Here is a 16,575-nt window from a genome sequence, read left to right as displayed (position 1 = left end):
TATGCTTCATTATGAGTTGAACGAAAGTCTCACGACTTTGGTAACCCTCAGACATTTGCTCTAGTGCCACCATGGGGTTGACATTTGTGGTTTTGAGTGAGATGTCATTAAATTTAGTTCAGACAATCATTTTCCCCTCAAGATGAATCTTAATAACTTTGGTGATCTACTGACTTTCTTTTTAATTGTCCAATATCTTTGTTTATGACCAAATACCTGAAAAACGAATGACATTCCCATCAGCCTCAGCTGTACTTTGTGTTCACGGCTAATTACCAAATTTTAGCACGCTAACATGCATAGTAACATGGTAAATGTCATTGTAAGCAAGTTAGCATGATGATGTTAGCATTTAGCTCAAAGCACGGCTGTGCCTAAGCCCAGCCTCACAGAGCTGCTAGCAGCGCTGTAGACTCTTAGCCTTGTTTATCTATTCCAGGCTTTGTCCAGCGGTCATTCCCTGGAAATTAATCAGTAGCTTCTGAAATCAGACAAAGTCATTGTCTCTGTTTCCTTTCATCTGGAAAGAACATATTAATCTCTGTGTGTGTGCGTCTGCTTCTATTCCTCTTTTTGACTAAAACCAAATGGAAAAGATGATAGTTCACTGTTAGTTGAACTGTGAAGTTAGTGATAGTTCACTAACTTCACATTCGTGACACATCACATTCGTGTGTGTGTGTGTGTGTGTGTTCTGTGGGCTCTTAAGAAGCGAATGATGAATCCTGGCAGTTTATTGGTCCATCTTACGTCCCACTTCCTGCCAGAGTGCCCAACAGACAGGAAATCAGAGCTCAGAAGTCCATGTTACAGGAAGCCCCAGAAAGATAACACACACACACGCCCATGCACACACACAAAATCTATTTTGCTCCACTGCGTGTGTGTGTGTGTGTGTGTGTGTGTGTGTGTGTTGTGTGGTTGCAAAGTTTATTTTCTCCTCATTAAGTCAGTTTGCTAAGATTACGCTAACTAAAGGGTTTTAAAGACAGCACAGTTACTTGCATGTTGGACCCAAAATGTTTTACTGTTTCATAAACTAACTCTTCATGTTCCTGTTTCTCCATTTTCTTCAGGGTCTAAGAAGAAGACAAAGGTCATCAAGAACAACCCTAACCCTGTTTGGAACGAGGTTCGTCACAACCTCAAATTCATTGTTTGCTATTTCGACGGTGTTGCCTCAGATATTTGGTAAAAAAACCCAAAGAATGAATGGACTTCGAACACCTCTAAAATCCTTTTGAATTGAAGCTTTTCTTGTAGCTCGTGGTGGACAGTACTTATTAAAGCTGTCAGAGGGATGTTTTAATTTGAAAATACACCCATCTTATCAGCCTAAATCATAAAGGGGAGGTGTAACAGAGAGATGACATAGGTTCACCCTGTTCCCCAGACTAAATTCTGATCGCTAGAAATCTTTACACCAACAGGAAGTGATGAATTTATAGCAGAAAAGCATACCAGACAAGGCTGATCGCACAAACCGCTTTTAGATGCTAATAAAAATATATCTACCTCACTTACAACACATTCCTGGATTTTTGGATGCTAACGTTAACTCTCACAACCATTTTGAGCATTTCAGCCAAATCATAACTGCCATGTGTGGCCTTAAGACCCTTTCTGTTCCGGCGCTTCTCTATTTTGGCAGTTACCCGAACCTCAACACTGTGAAAACATGTTATATTTGTTACAGTTTCTTCTTTCTTTTATTTTCAACTAATGTTGTTTCCTGTCTCTCTGTCAGGGTTTTGAATGGGATCTGAAGGGGATTCCTCTGGACTCTGGAGCAGAGCTGCATTGTGTTGTCAAAGACCATGAGAAGATGGGGAGAAACAGGTACTGACTGCTGTGTGGCTGAATGACTTTGGTGAGACCCTGAATTATCCTCTAGTGTCACCATGGGGTTGACATTTTTTGTCATGAAATTTGGTGCAGATGGTCATGTTCCCCTCAGGATGAATTTTAATAACTTTGGTGATCCCCTGACTTTTCATTCAGTGCCATCATCAGGTCAAAATTTCAATTTGTCCAGTAGGGTTTATGACCAAATAACATTCCCATCAGCCTCAGCTGTACTTTGTATTTAGTGCTAATTAGCAAATGTTAGCATGCCACCGAAGTAGGCGGCAGTGGCAAGGAGAGAGAGGCTGGCTGCCACTCTTGTGTTTGCTGCTGCCATCAGAGTTGACAATGGTTGAACTTTACTGTGTGACCATGGCAAGCACAGAAACCACACCTTGGTTAGCTAAGCTTGTTATAGTAATAATGCTGTGATGAGATTAGTGTAGGTGGATAGCAGCAGCCTGTAGGGAATGGTACTTTGGCACAGATGCTGTCGGATGTCAGCTGTCAAAAACACCTTGATATAGAACAATTTAGGCTACTTGCATTCTCCAGACCTATTGGACAAATTAATGTCCTCAGTGATTAACATGAATTGTGACCAAAGTCGAGTGAAATTTTCATCTGTCACTTTGAAAGCTAGTTTGTTTAGTTAAAACAGTGACTCTAAATTATGGGTTTCTGATATTTAATTTGATATACAGTTTTGCCTCTGTGAAGAGACCACAAAAAAGCGGCAAACGTGAAATTCTATCATCACATTTTAACAGCTTGTGAACATTTTTAATATCATCCCATCAGTGGCAATGTTGTAAAGTACATTCATACATTCTTTCTATATTTGCACTTGTATTGATAATCATGTACACATATAGAATACTGATAAATCCTTCCCATAGCTCAGAGTACAGGAATATAGATAAGAACTGTGGCATTGTTAGACTTAGACGCAAGCAGTGGACAGATCGGACCAAACCCAGGGCACAGACAGGGGTGTGGTCCATGGCCCAAAGTTGTTTGTCTTATGAAAACACCCCTTCAGATGGTTATTTTTGGACTGTTCCGCTTCATCCAGATGTCAAGCATGTTGGAGTGCCTTCAGAGGGGAAGGGGCAGGCATGAAAGAATCGGGTCATCCTCTCATTGTGGTCGTCGAGTATTTATTCATACATATTTCCCCCCATTCACCGACTGATGTGTTGATTGATTTAGTGATCCATTCATCATTCTCTCATGGTACACTCAGACCAGAGTGTGACCTCTTTGGTTTGCTGTACCAAAAGTTGTCAGTTGCATTTCACTGCATGTTTGCAGCACAAGCATGAATTTATTAACGTTCGTTCAGGTTCAGGTCAGTTGAAAAAGTTGTAGTAGCTGACTATGTAGTAAATTTTTTTAAGCAATATGCGATTCATAACACATTCATAATACGAAGCTGCTTCTGACTGTTTTCAATTCAGTAGTAAGTTCAGTTTGTTGCTGGTTTGAACTGTTTTGTTCTATTTAGTACAAAATAAGGCCTGTATAAGCACCGTTTATAAGGTCTATAGCTTCACAACATATGGACAAAAGTTGTGGGTGAGGGGAGCTCCAGAGCTAAAAGACATTGCTTTGGTCAGTGACGATGATGATGATTCAGTAAACTCAGTTCACCTTGTGGATTTAGTGTTAAAGATTCAATCATACATGTACTGAACATCTATCACCACTCTGTTTAGAGAAGTTAGTACACTTGGGTGCCATCCTGGTAATAACATTTTAAGCCTCTTGTCTTTTTGAATAACTATCACAATTTGTGACGTAAACATTATCATTTTCTCATTTCTATTGAATTACAACAGGGAAGCGAAAAAAAGCAAGAGAAGAACTGTTATTCAAGCCAAAGCATTTTTCCTTGTGCAGTGCCATTATTGTGTAATAATATAATGTACACTATAACAAGCTTTATGTTTGACCCATGCATCATTGGATTTCACAGCCTGTCCTTAAGTGTGAAAGACAAAGAATGGACTAGAAGTAGCTCTGAATTTGCAGGCTCGTCCAGGATTCAAACCTGGGCCCTCTCACACCCTAAACGAGCACTTTCTGCAGCTGTTTTTGATCAATTAGACACTGAACAATTAGATGGTATGTCCTTGGATGGGGAGTTATCAATATTTATATTGTCTGTTTCTATTACCAAAGCTTGTAAGAATGTACCACCTCAAAACACAGATTCATTCAGAACATGTCTGTTTCATACACAGTTCTGTACACACTTTGTTGCCATGTTATAACTCTTAACAGGGTATAAAAACCAACAAAACATGAAAACATGAAGACAAAATGTAAACAAAAATCAAATGAGTTCATCAAAACACCTGAGTGCAATACATGATCTGAGTTTGAATTCAAAGAACGTGCATATGGCAGAATAAAGTGATAGAATAGGATATATACTTGAGTCCATTTCGAGCATGTAAACAGCAGTTCACGAAACAATTTCACCACAAGGCTCATCAGAGATGAGATTGTTTTGTGCTAAAGTGCTGTTTACAAGATCAAGAAAGAAATCACATCTTCTAAGCTAACGTGGACAAGAAGCTTAAAAATGCTCAGAGAAATGTTAACAATTCCGTTCACACAGCTGGGCAGCTCACTATGCCAAGGAAGAGTGTGTGATATGATAGAAAGCTCCAGAACAGCTACTAATGGACCTTATGGGAAGACTGTTTTAGTGCAGGGGTACTTTGGCATATTTAGGCAAAATACAGTGTAATGAATCTGCCACATGTAGTGTGCTGTGTGTACTTGATGGGCGACAGGCTACATGCACAATGTATACATAGTGGGAAGAGGAGAAGGGGGTCAATAAGGTCCCACAGTTCATTGTTGCCAGGGCAACTTATTGATTACATACAGTACTGTTTTGTCAGCATTGTGCAGGTATTCCATTGTAGAACAGGAAGTGATGTCACACTCTGTGCTTTGATCCACTGCCAACATTCTAAGTGGAACTACTTATGACACCTCAAGGAGAGACAGACTCTCACTATGGTTATTACCTCTTGAGCACTGACAATACGGCTTGGTACTGTATTTCCTTGGCAAACTGAGACAAGTATTTTACACTGACGAGCTTTAAGAGAGCAAAAACCGAGTTGCGACCAACAGAACGTCCCTCCTCTGGAGTCCTCGGAGAACGACAACATGGATCTCCACCAGGAACAAAGAGATAAGGGTAGCAACGTCAATGCCATGAAAAAGAGCCTACGGGCCATCAATCAACGGATTAAGGCTCTCCACAAGCTCAAGAGACAGCTTAAGAGCTGTGAAAGTTTGGCGACTATATATGATAAAATGAAGGCAGAGGAAAAGGTTGCAAACGAAAAATGTAACTCCCTTCAAAAAGAAGTGACAGCGTTTCGTAACAAGGTCAAAGGTCATATCACTTTGAAAGCAAAGTACAGAGATACGAAAGCGTCCAAAAAGGAGTTGGACCGTCACCGTCACGCTCTGCAACAAAAGTTTCAAGAGTTTAAGATCTTAGTAGATCACGAAACCTTGGACGACAGGATTAATACATTGAATGCAGCGAGTGAAGCTGCGAGACAAGAGCATGTTGAGCTCCAAAAAGAAATTCAGGACCTGCAGGAAAAACTCCAAAATGAAACAGCTTTGGAAGAAATGTCTGCTGCAAAGAAAAAGCAGGCTGAGGCACTGAGCCAGCAAAACGACGCCATGCAAAAGGAAATCCTGCAGCTCAAGGAGAGGCATCAACAAGTCAAAGCTCTGGATGAATCCTACAATGCTGCGAAAGCCGAGAGGGAGGCGATTAGCCAGCAGAATGATGCTTTGCGACACGAGATTCAGGAGATCTACAAAGAGCTCCAGAAGGAAAAAGCTTTGCATAAAATGAACGATGCAATGAAAGTGTCAAAAGAGGACATGAGCCGTCAAAATGACGCCCTGCGGCAGGAACTCCAGGGTCTCAAGAAGGAGTACAAAGATGAAAAGATCTGGGGTGACCTGTGCAGGGAAAGGATGGACCGCATGGGCGATTTGAAGAGAGAAAACAACAATTTGCAACAGCAAATCCAGGTAATCACCAGACGGCTCCAGATTCAAAAAACTTTAAAAGACAAATATGAAGAACTGGAAAGTGCGGAGAAAGTCCTGCTGGCACAAAGTAAAGTCCTGATTAAAACACATTCTGAGATGTACAAGAAGCTTCTGAATGAAGAAGACTGGAAGTACAAGTATGACCTGTTAAAGGAGCAGACAGACGCCTTAAAGCAAAAAATCAACAGAGTGACTGCAGAAAGTCAGGTTTTCAACGAGAACCTCGGAAATCTGAGTGCTTTTAAGGCAAATTATAAGTCAGTGAAGGCAGAGAAAAAAGTTCTAAACAACCAAAACAACGCTCTGCAAAAAGAAGTTCAGGAGCTGGAGAAGAAGCGGTCAAAGGAACTAGCTTTGGAGGAGAAGATTAATGTGACAGAAGCAGAGAACGAAGCCCTGAGCCGAGACAACTGTGCTCTGCAACTCAAGATTCAGGAGCTCCGCAACGCCCTCCAGGGTGAAAAAGTTTTGACCATCATTTATGATTCCCTGAAAGTGCAGAGAGACACCATGAGCCGACAGAATGACGCTGTTCGTAAAGAACTCCAGAAGCTTCACAACAAACTGAACAAAGAAAAAGCTCTGCAGGGGAAGTGTACGGCGATGAAGGCGAAGAAAGAGTACATCAGCAGACAACACGACGCCCTAAAAGAAGACATCAGCTACTGAAGATCTTCGGAAAGCTGAAATGGGGCTTACTTTGACTACTCTTTAATAAAAAGTTCAGTTAATAAACTGTTGAGTTTTCATTTTGATATTTTTACATTAACAGCTCAAGAAACACACTTAACATTGTTTTATCAACTTGGTACTTCATGACTTTTCTGAGTTTTGTTATAATTGCTTATAAACATGATTTTTTTAGTGATGACATGTTTGAGACACCCGCTACAAAAAACAACACATTACTGTTCCTCTGTTTGCCGTTTTAGAGACACAGCTGTAAAATCTGGTTAAATACAATGGATTTTCATATGCTTTATGTCTATGATTGGTGTTGACAGCACATTTTAACTGCAACTTCCCAAATCCATAATAAGTCTACTTGTATTTCTGTTATTTTTACAACAGTTTGTTCATAAAAGTTTGTCTAAGAGGGAGTTTGACCTCTTTTACGACTAATTGACCCCAGTAAGTATTGTCACTATGTAGGATAACATACTGTACTGTACATTTCGTTGTCTTTAAATTATAATTTAGAAAACAAAAGCAATATACTGTATTTGTCCATGCATAGCCCATTTAACATATGAAACTTTTCCGTGTTTGGTGCAATAACAATGTTCCCGTATTTTTACCTTCATGAAATTTGAAAAGTCCAGTTATTGGCAAAAAGAAGGGTAAACACTTCAATACTTTGCTATATATCTTTTTTTTAAATGGTCAGAGGAAACAAAAACTATTACTATTATTATTATTATTATTGTTATTATTTGGGTTTGTGAGACCCCAAACAATGATGAAATAAAGCCAATGTCAACAAGGGGAAAAAGAGGAAGAAGAAAAAAGAAAAAACTGCTAAAAACTCATAACTTAATGAGAAATGTAATGCCTGTTAGGGATGGCAGCATTAGTCTGTCAGTGGGTTTGCTCCAGACTGAAATATCTCAACATCTATTGGCGGGGCTGCAAATGTAAGTGTGTATTATATGGAGACATTTCCCCCATCACCATTATTAATTATTCATGATCGTTTGGCAGTGCTCCAAAAGGAAAAGCTAGCACAGCACAGCATTTTACAATATTTATGGCTCAACAAGTCAAGTCTCCTCAGCTTTCTGACTTCAAGTCTCAAGTCAAGTCGAGTCTCCCAGCAGACGAGTCCAAGTCGAATTGCAAGTCCTCCTTGTCTGAGATGAGTTTACAAGTCTACGGCTCTGGTTTTTAGTAGTAATTTGCTAATGTTAACATGCTAACATGCTAAACTAAGATGGTGAACATGGTAAACATTATACCTGCTAAATATCAGCATGTTAACTTTGTTATTGTCTGCACGTTAGCATTTAGCTCAAAGAACCGCTATATCATGATGAAGTTACTGGGGCAAATGACAGCTAATAAGCCGCTACATTTTCAGTTTTCTCTCTGCCAGCTTTATTCCACTGGTTCTGCACATACAGTCTCTGTTCTCTCCTATATTTCCTATATATAACCTATATTTTATGTCAGCAATCACCCAGCAAGCCAAGTAATTTACAATTTACCTTGTACTGCATACCATTGCCCCGAGGCAACAGAACGTCTTTTGACCCTCACACACTCCCATTCATAAATATTTTAACTGAACTTTTTACTCATAGTATCACACAATACCATGCTCAATGATGGAGAAATATTAGGATGTAAAATGATGACCATGGTCAGTGTTTTTGCTATAACTCTACTAATACTCGCAGCAATAAAAATGGAAGAAAGGAGCCTGAATGAGTGATTAGGGTCTTTTCCCTCTGATAGTGAGGACCGTGAGTTTGAGGACAGTGACAGAGAGGGAGAATGAATCCCACAATCAGGTTTGAGAGGCAGTTGTGTTGCTTTCGCCCGACAAGTCAACGCACAGAAACCACACATTAGTTCTTAAAGAATTAGATACTGTATTTCCAAGAAACTAAGAATGTTCCATATTTGCCATTTATGATAGTGCAAACAACATTTTGTGAAGTGCAGTTTGGAATAGAGTGGAAGTAAGTGGGAGGGGGTAACATGTAGCTACACAAATATATTCCTTTGCAAAGGCAGTGCAGAAAATGTGATTCACCACCAACTGTTTCCTCAGGTTCTACACAGATCGAGAAGCCAGAAGGTTTCATAAAATGTATTTGAGGAGATACTGAATTAGTACATAAAGGAACAAGCGACCATATGCATGTTCTAATACAACTTTTCTAACATATGTTGCTCATTTTCACTCAATTGTTCTACAGAAATTGGATTTTTCTTGTTTATTTATGCTCATGTGGAACATCGTTGGCCTGAGGAAACAGAAACAATATCTGGGGGTGGTTATGATAAAATGTTTTAAATTTATATATTATGAGAAGACCCTAACGTTAATAGCACTGCTCATGTGTTGGATACATTTTACTCAAGTCAGGGTCTAGTAAGAGTACTAATGTACCATATACAGTACTTGAAGACATTTTAAATGTGTGTGTCTGTTCAGGTTCCTGGGGGAAAGCCGGCTGGCTCTCAGAGACGTGCTCAACTCTCCCAACCTGGCTGCCTCCTTCACCGTCTCCCTGCTGGACACCAAGAGAAACAACACAGGGGTCAGCATTCACACACACACACACACACACACACACACACACAGAGTAAGACACAGACAGATTAATTTACAGTCTCATTGTATCACGAAGCAATGACAAATCATAAATCATTCTGAGTTTCCTGTCTGGATCTTAAAATAGAGAAAGACATTCCTGAGTCAGAATAACAACCATATCACTCTGTCTCTCTCTTTTTCTCATTTTGAATCTGATTTAATTTGAAGATCTTTTAGTGCAAAAAACTATCTATAAGTCATGCACTCTCACTCCGACCTGTCAACACTTCTGATCGTTACAAGACAACAAATGACTTGATTCTACAAAAAATGCTTGAAATCAATTCAATTTGCTAAATGACTTACAACTTAAAGGAAAGATTTAACTGGAAAATTATATTAGGATTTTAGGATGATAGTTTTTACTTAAGATTTCACTTCATGGATTAAATATTAAATATTTTTGAAACATAACAAAGGCAAAATCAACAATTATCACATGAAAATGTTTACAGAAACATTACAGCTTATCACTTAAGTTGCTTTTTCCTGTTAAAGGAAACTGCAGAAGACTACACCTTTTACTGGTCCACACACAGTTCACTGCTTCTGCAAGACAACATATGCTGAATAAATCCTCATTTTTGTGTCTTTTTTATAAAATTTCAAGCTCTCCATCCGTGAACGTCCTTGTATATAAAGACATGAGGATTCGTTAAGTTTGAGTATGAGTATTTCCGCTGAAATGCTCATTTTCTCATACCTAAAGGGAGAACTGAGGAATGGTGGATGCTATCACTTTAGCTATTCCTTTTGCAAAGTGAAAATGTCAGTGACATAGCTTTGGAGTGTCGTTTGCAGTGATACAGCAGGGCTTGAAATGGAATAAAAAAGTATTTTAACAAATTCATAATACTAACATTAATTCGTGTGCACAAATGATCGAAGAATATTTACGGAAACAGAGTTTTGGAGGTGCAAGCTCTTTTCTAGCTAGACCTCCAAACCTCACACTGCAGCTGCACATTTTTGCCTCCTCTTCAGGCTTGTTTGAACACAACATTTTGCTAACAATATCACATTCACATGTCAATGTTATATAGGGTCCTAAAGTAGACTTCATAGCTTGCAAGGAATATTTGTGAGCAGAAGCTTGGGCTCGTCCAGGTTTTGAACCCAGGACCTCTTACACCCAAAGCGAGAATCATACCCCGAGACCAATGAGCCACATGTTCAGATAGGTTTAAAGCAACTTACTCTTAAGCTTATCACTTAAGTTGCTTTTTCCTGTTAAAGGCAGAAGACTACACCTTTACTGGCTTGTTTGAGCAGGAAACATTCTCATTTTACCTGACACTAACCATCACATACACCTGGATTCATTGTAAAGTACTGAGTATTAAATAGACAGCATTCTGTCAATTGTTTATAGAGTTTCATGAAAGAAGTACAGTTTTTGGATGGAATATTAGAGAAGAAACACTGGGGCTCGTCCGGGATTTGAACCCGGGACCTCTCACACCCGAAGCGAGAATCATACCCCTAGACCAACGAGCCAGACATCTTGTGCTAAGTTGACAAAGTATTCCTCTTTTCTCAATGTCAACCGCGTAGTCACATGTGACATTGCTAACAAACACAATAAAACAACAGTATAACACACAAAATGAAATTGAACCACTCTAGTTCCCAACTGAACACAGTAACCTGCTGAGTCTTGTTTTTTAGGGATGACTTCTGGTGCTCCCAGAAATACGTTCACGTCAGATCCTCATCTTCATTTTTTTCACGGTCAATCGCACAGCCCCCTTTCGATGTGCTTTAACATGTCTTCGACGCTGATTGTCTGTGTTCCCTCCCTTTACTTTTTACCAGCACTGATTAAATAATATAATTGTGCTTTCTCTGTCTACGCTAGGCCACGTTGACCCTGCAGGTTTCCTACATGCCCCCTCCAGGATCGGCTCCAATCTTCCAGCCTCCTCCCCAGCCTGAGGCTCTGCCCCATAACAACCCCAGTGTGGAGATGGACACTGTCACAAGTAATATAATCTGTCATTTACTTATTAAATCTATCAGTTTGTATTGTATTTGTATTGGCCTATTCTATAATGTACTCCTGGGACTACTTTCTGTCAATTTGTGTACCTATGCAGTGATTTCTCTGGACACTATGGGCGAGGAGGATACAGAGAGTATGATGATGCTGGAGCCGACAGAGGACCAGGGTCCCGACGACGGACGCTCCATGGTCATCGTTGGCCCTCAGGGGCCCTCGGGCCAGGAGTCCCCCACTGCCCAGACACCTAAACGCTCGCCACCATCCTACAACACCCATGGAGGGCTCAGGAAGCGGAGGAGAGGAGCCAGCAGTCAGCCCAAAGCGCTGGCCAACAAACCACAGGACATACAGGTATGTGCTGTGCAGGGCCATAGCCTGGATTTTAGAAATACAGAGGTCACGAGTCCTACAAGCAGTTTGCTTTTTGAAGTGTTTGTTTGCCTGGTTTCATATAAAATAGATTAACAATAGGCTTGGTGTAACACTACTACTATCATTTCCAGGCACATTTCTTAAAAACGTGACTAAAGGGTCGTTTTTTATGTAAATGTTACAAATGGAGGCAAAGAAAGCTGGTCCCTTAAAACAGAGTTGATGGTGAAGTATGTTACTCTTTTTTAAAATCAAATATGGCATCTGTATTATGTATATAAGGCCATATCACCAGAGAATATGACAGAGAGCTGAGGCCTAAATGTCAAAATATAAGTTGATGCATTCAGTGATCAATATCCTGGCAGACCGTGTCCACACCTGGTTTCGGATAAAAGTTAAAGTTACACATGCCTCAAAACACTGAGCACATGACCTCCGTCTCCTCAAATGGAAGCTACGGCCCTGCAGATGCATGTAAAATAGGAGTTTAAACGTCCTTCTTGCGTTCTGACACTCAGATGCTTTATCACTGCATATTTTCATTATTGTGGGTCTAGTGGGTATTAAACCCTGTTTGTGCTGAGAACATTGGTACAAAAGTCATTCTCATTCTTAGTTAATATTACATTTTGTTCTATGACCTGAAGATTGGAAGGTGTGAAATAGGATCTCGATCTTTGTCACTAAGAACTTTAGCTGTCTTGCTCTATTGCCTTCCCTGTTGTTCATCATTTTATAGAAAGCAACCATTCAGCCACCCAACTCCAACCTGTCTCCTTTCCTGTAACAACCTGTAGATCATTTGCACTTGATGATATTTTCATTGTAGTGTACCACAGACATGTCTGTTTTTTTTTTGTCTTCATCGATTAGGAATAGTTGTAGATGTATATTTATCATTTCAAAGACACAGAAATGTGACCACTGCTTTTGATTCAAGCTGGATTTCAAGCTGCATAATATTCTGTACTGTGCTGGATATAATGTACATCAGTTTATACTCAGAGTGCCACTGTGTATATTACACAAGGAACAAAAGACAGAACATATTTCATTTTCACAAAACTATGAGAAGAACCAAGACAATACATAAAGTCAAGTCAATTTTATTTATATAGCCCAATATCATAAATTTGCCTCAAGGGGCTTTACAATCTGTACAACAGACAAAATGTTTTCCTGTCCAGGTTCGTGTGCGGGTCATCGAGGGTCGACAGTTGCCGGGCATCAACATCAAGCCTGTTGTCAAGGTAACGGTAGCCGGGCAGACCAAGAGGACCCGCATTAGAAAAGGCAACAACCCAGTCTTTGATGAGGTAAACAAGAATTACTAAAAGTAAAACTAATTTGCCAGAAAACAGACAATCTAACTGTTAGCCTCTAATTCAAATGTTCAATATGTTTGTCTGTCAAACTGCCACCTAAGTGTTTTCCTCTCGACAGACGTTCTTCCTGAACTTCTTTGAGACTCCTTCAGACTTGTTTGATGAACCGATCTTCATCACTGTGAGTCTGATTTTTTTTTTTACCTCCATTTTGTTTCATTCAGAAGAGGAATTTTGCCGTAGTGCATTTTGCAACACTGAATCTTGGATTCTGTTGTGTTCAGCTGTGTTGATGTTCACTGTAAGTTGCTCTTGATAAAATGTAAAGTCTCTCTCTCTCTGCCTGTCAGGTGTGTGACTCTTGCTCACTCAGAACTGATGCTGTGATCGGTGAATTCAAGGTAAACTGTCATAGCTGTAACTTTCAGTACACATGTCTGTTCCAACTGACAAAGACATATAAAGTACTTAATGCTGGACATAGAGTATATAGTGCACTGTGTTCTGTGATCAAAAGTGAATTGAAAAGCAAAAAACATCTAAAATCTTTTGATATTTTCTACAGTTGGATGTGGGCACTGTCTACAACGAGCACAGTTGAGTATATGTTTATGTGGACTTAATGTTTTTGGTGATTTGTACTCTTGTATTTGTGTAAAGACTGTCACCAAACTGTAACTGTTTGATAAAATTTTAATTTCCAAAATCATCTGTGAATAGAGAATGGGAGAAAAAAAACCTCAAAATCATCAAGTGTTTTTAAAATATAGAGGATGATATTGTGGCTCAGAGTTCTGGACTATTAGTTGTTATTAGTTTTAATTTTTTAGCTTCAAGTTCAGAGCCCAGAGTTTTTTAGTACCTGGTTCTAGTTTAAAGTTTCTGAGTTTAAGCCCGCCCCCCCCTCCGTTTAGGACACTGCTTCTTGAGGAAATGGCTGCTGCTGTGTGACCCCGACGACCTCTCTGCTGGGGTCAAAGGTTACCTGAAGGTCAGCCTGTTGGTTTTGGCAGCTGGAGATGAGCCACCGGTGAGTCTGAATGGATGAAAGAGCGAAACAGCATCATGATGATATTTGTTCTCACGTCAGGAGGTGGAGGTCCAAAGCTGAGCCAACATTGGTAGTGTTTGCATATTAGCAATGTTAGCATGTTGTCTTGCTAATTGTATGCATGTTAACACAAGGTGGTGAACATTACATGCTGTAGCTTTTAATGTTACTGCAACATAGTGTTGTTAGCCTTTTAGCATTCTGAATTTAGAATTCAAAGTCTCCAAAGTGAGACTAAGTACAGCTGAGGCTGGAAAACTAGAGCTTGGACCCCAGTTTGAGCCTGGCTAGCATACATTTTGATTTAGGTAACAACATGGCCTTTCCTCTGCTGCCCTTTCGTCTCACTAGTGGTAAAGAACTAAGGAGAGCAAAAGTTTTAATGATCATTTCAGCCTCTTAAATGTTTTGTTAATATGTTTGTACAAGTGGTGGAAGAAGTTCTGAGATCCTTTACTTAAGTAAAAGTAGAAATACCATGGTCTAAAAATACTGAATACCTGAATTCAAAATGTTACTTAAGTAAAAGTAAAGAAGTGTTATCAGCACTTAAAGTATCAAGAGTAAAAGTACTCATTATGCAGAATGGCCCCTTGCACTGTGTTATATTATTATAGAATACTGTATTATATTATTCTGTTTTTATCACTAACAAATATATTTAAGAGCATTTTAATGTTGTAGTTTGGAGTGTGGAGCCTATTTTAGATCATTTGTATACTACTGGGTAGATTAGTAGCATAGTACTGCATCATATCACATAAGCATATCATATGTTTTGTATGTAAAAAGTAACTAAGCGTCAAATAAATGTAGTGGAGTAAAAGTACAATATTTCCCTTTGAAATGTAATGGAGTAGAAGTATAAAGCATAAAAATGGAAATACTCATGTAAAGTACAAGTATGTATTTAATTGTTCTTAAGTACAGTACTTGAGTAAATGTACTTAGTTACATTCCACCACAGGTTTCTACACTGAACTCAGACTGGGTTTCAGGTGTTGGCAAAGATGTTTGTTGTGGACCTCTGATCTCACCTCTCTCTAAAACCATCAGACCTCAGTCAGACCTCGCTCACCTCACTTTAATGGCGACGCCACCAAAGTTAGTGGAATTTGTTTTAGCTATAACTTGGGGAAAAAAAACCCCAGTCAGTACACAGTGTCAGCAGCACAACGTATACGCAGCATATTACACAATAAATAAGATTCACAATATTCCTATACACTGAAGAGAAGCTTGTACCGCAATGCAAAATGCAGCGATTAGAAATTAAGAGGCAGATTTCAGAATCCTTATTACAGCACGAAAAAAAAGCTGTTTTCCATAAAATGGGGTGTTTTGGTGAACAAGGACCTTTAGCGCCTCCCAGAGGTGGAAACAGACAGTCAGGATACTTTCAATGATAGCAGTATAAAACTGTAGGGTTTCACTTTGAATTTTGAAAGTTGTCAGAACAGTCTCTGCTGGGCTTTTTTGGTGTCATTACGTAAAGGTGATGATGGCAATTTAAATGTTGGTCTCATGTCTGAATAAGCGCCGACTTTTATGTAAAAGCCTGCCACAGCAGCACGAGGTTCAATAAACAGCGAGAGATCAAATGCACGGTCTTGTACGGTCTTATCAGAAGCATTGTGATAAATTGCTGTTATCCTTTCTTATGCACAGGGAAAATAAAATCAGTTTAATAAACCATGACACTGTAAATGAGCCCATTTTAAGCAGAAATAGATTCTTCTCTTATTTATTCTCTCACAGTGTGGGACATATGAGGTAAAAGGACAAAAGAAAACAACCTTCCTACAACCACAATATTAATCAGACGAGCATTTCCTCCCCATAATTTCTATATTGTAAATTCTAATGTTACGTATTCCACGTTTAAAAAAGGCTTTTGGGTCTTAATGACTGCAGGTGTTTATTTTTGCATTAATATAACTGGGTATTTGTATCTGTGTGTCTTCCAGGCTGATAAACGCGAGTGTGTGGAGGATAAAGAAGATATAGAAGGAAACCTGTTGAGACCGGCTGGTCTGTCTCTGAGAGGAGCCACTTTCACCCTGAGGATCTTCAGAGCCGAAGACCTGCCACAAAGTTAGACTCTAGTTATTGTTTATCCATCTGCTTTAAAAATAGAGCTTGAGAGATTTCTAATTTCTTTCTCTGTTCTGTCTGCAGTGGACGATGCATTCATGGATGGGATGAGGCAGATTCTTGGGTTTGACAGCAACAGGAAGAACCTGGTGGATCCTCTGGTGGAAATCCACTTTGCTGGCAAAACTGTGCGTATGACATCATTCAACAAAGTCACTTGATCCGAACATTATTTTATCCCACACCCAACATTAAATACAGCACTCAGCCATTTCAGGTGTATTGCATTTTCTTTCTTTTTTAGGTCTGCACTAAGATTCTGGAGAAGAACGCCAATCCACAGTGGAACCAGAGTCTGGCCATGCCTATTAGGGTGAGACACACAAACAAACACTGCAAACACACACTATTATTCACCTTTATTGTGCTACCAAGACAAGTATACTCACCGCTATCATAA

The 16,575-nt window shown here is 39.5% G+C and overlaps 2 protein-coding genes and 1 non-coding gene across 13 annotated transcripts in view; 2 read left to right on the top strand and 1 right to left on the bottom strand.

The window, feature by feature from the left end:
- The window catches only part of dysf (dysferlin, limb girdle muscular dystrophy 2B (autosomal recessive)), a 108,336-nt gene that overhangs the window by 14,168 nt on the left and 77,593 nt on the right, over positions 1–16,575 (top strand). For all 11 annotated transcript variants that reach the window (XM_044182901.1, XM_044182899.1, XM_044182894.1 and 8 more), the window contains exons 2-14: positions 1,077–1,132; positions 1,748–1,839; positions 9,107–9,212; positions 11,127–11,250; positions 11,365–11,621; positions 12,833–12,961; positions 13,089–13,151; positions 13,321–13,371; positions 13,536–13,566; positions 13,885–14,000; positions 15,989–16,115; positions 16,200–16,303; positions 16,420–16,488. In XM_044182901.1, the coding sequence (XP_044038836.1) occupies positions 1,077–1,132; positions 1,748–1,839; positions 9,107–9,212; positions 11,127–11,250; positions 11,365–11,621; positions 12,833–12,961; positions 13,089–13,151; positions 13,321–13,371; positions 13,536–13,566; positions 13,885–14,000; positions 15,989–16,115; positions 16,200–16,303; positions 16,420–16,488 (1,325 nt within the window). The remainder of the gene's footprint in view (positions 1–1,076; positions 1,133–1,747; positions 1,840–9,106; positions 9,213–11,126; positions 11,251–11,364; positions 11,622–12,832; positions 12,962–13,088; positions 13,152–13,320; positions 13,372–13,535; positions 13,567–13,884; positions 14,001–15,988; positions 16,116–16,199; positions 16,304–16,419; positions 16,489–16,575) is intronic.
- Positions 4,826–6,684, top strand: LOC122869689 (myosin-8-like). The gene has a single exon (XM_044182918.1). The coding sequence runs from the start codon at positions 5,035–5,037 to the stop codon at positions 6,613–6,615; it is 1,581 nt and encodes a 526-aa protein (XP_044038853.1). The 5' UTR covers positions 4,826–5,034; the 3' UTR covers positions 6,616–6,684.
- Positions 10,694–10,765, bottom strand: trnap-cgg. The gene has a single exon. It is a non-coding gene; the product is annotated as a tRNA-Pro (tRNA).

Source organism: Siniperca chuatsi, linkage group LG22 (assembly GCF_020085105.1).
Source record: "Siniperca chuatsi isolate FFG_IHB_CAS linkage group LG22, ASM2008510v1, whole genome shotgun sequence".
NCBI classification, from domain to species: Eukaryota; Metazoa; Chordata; class Actinopteri; order Centrarchiformes; family Sinipercidae; genus Siniperca; species Siniperca chuatsi.
Note: the sequence above shows the minus strand (reverse complement) of the source record. Positions and strands in the feature narration are given on the sequence as shown.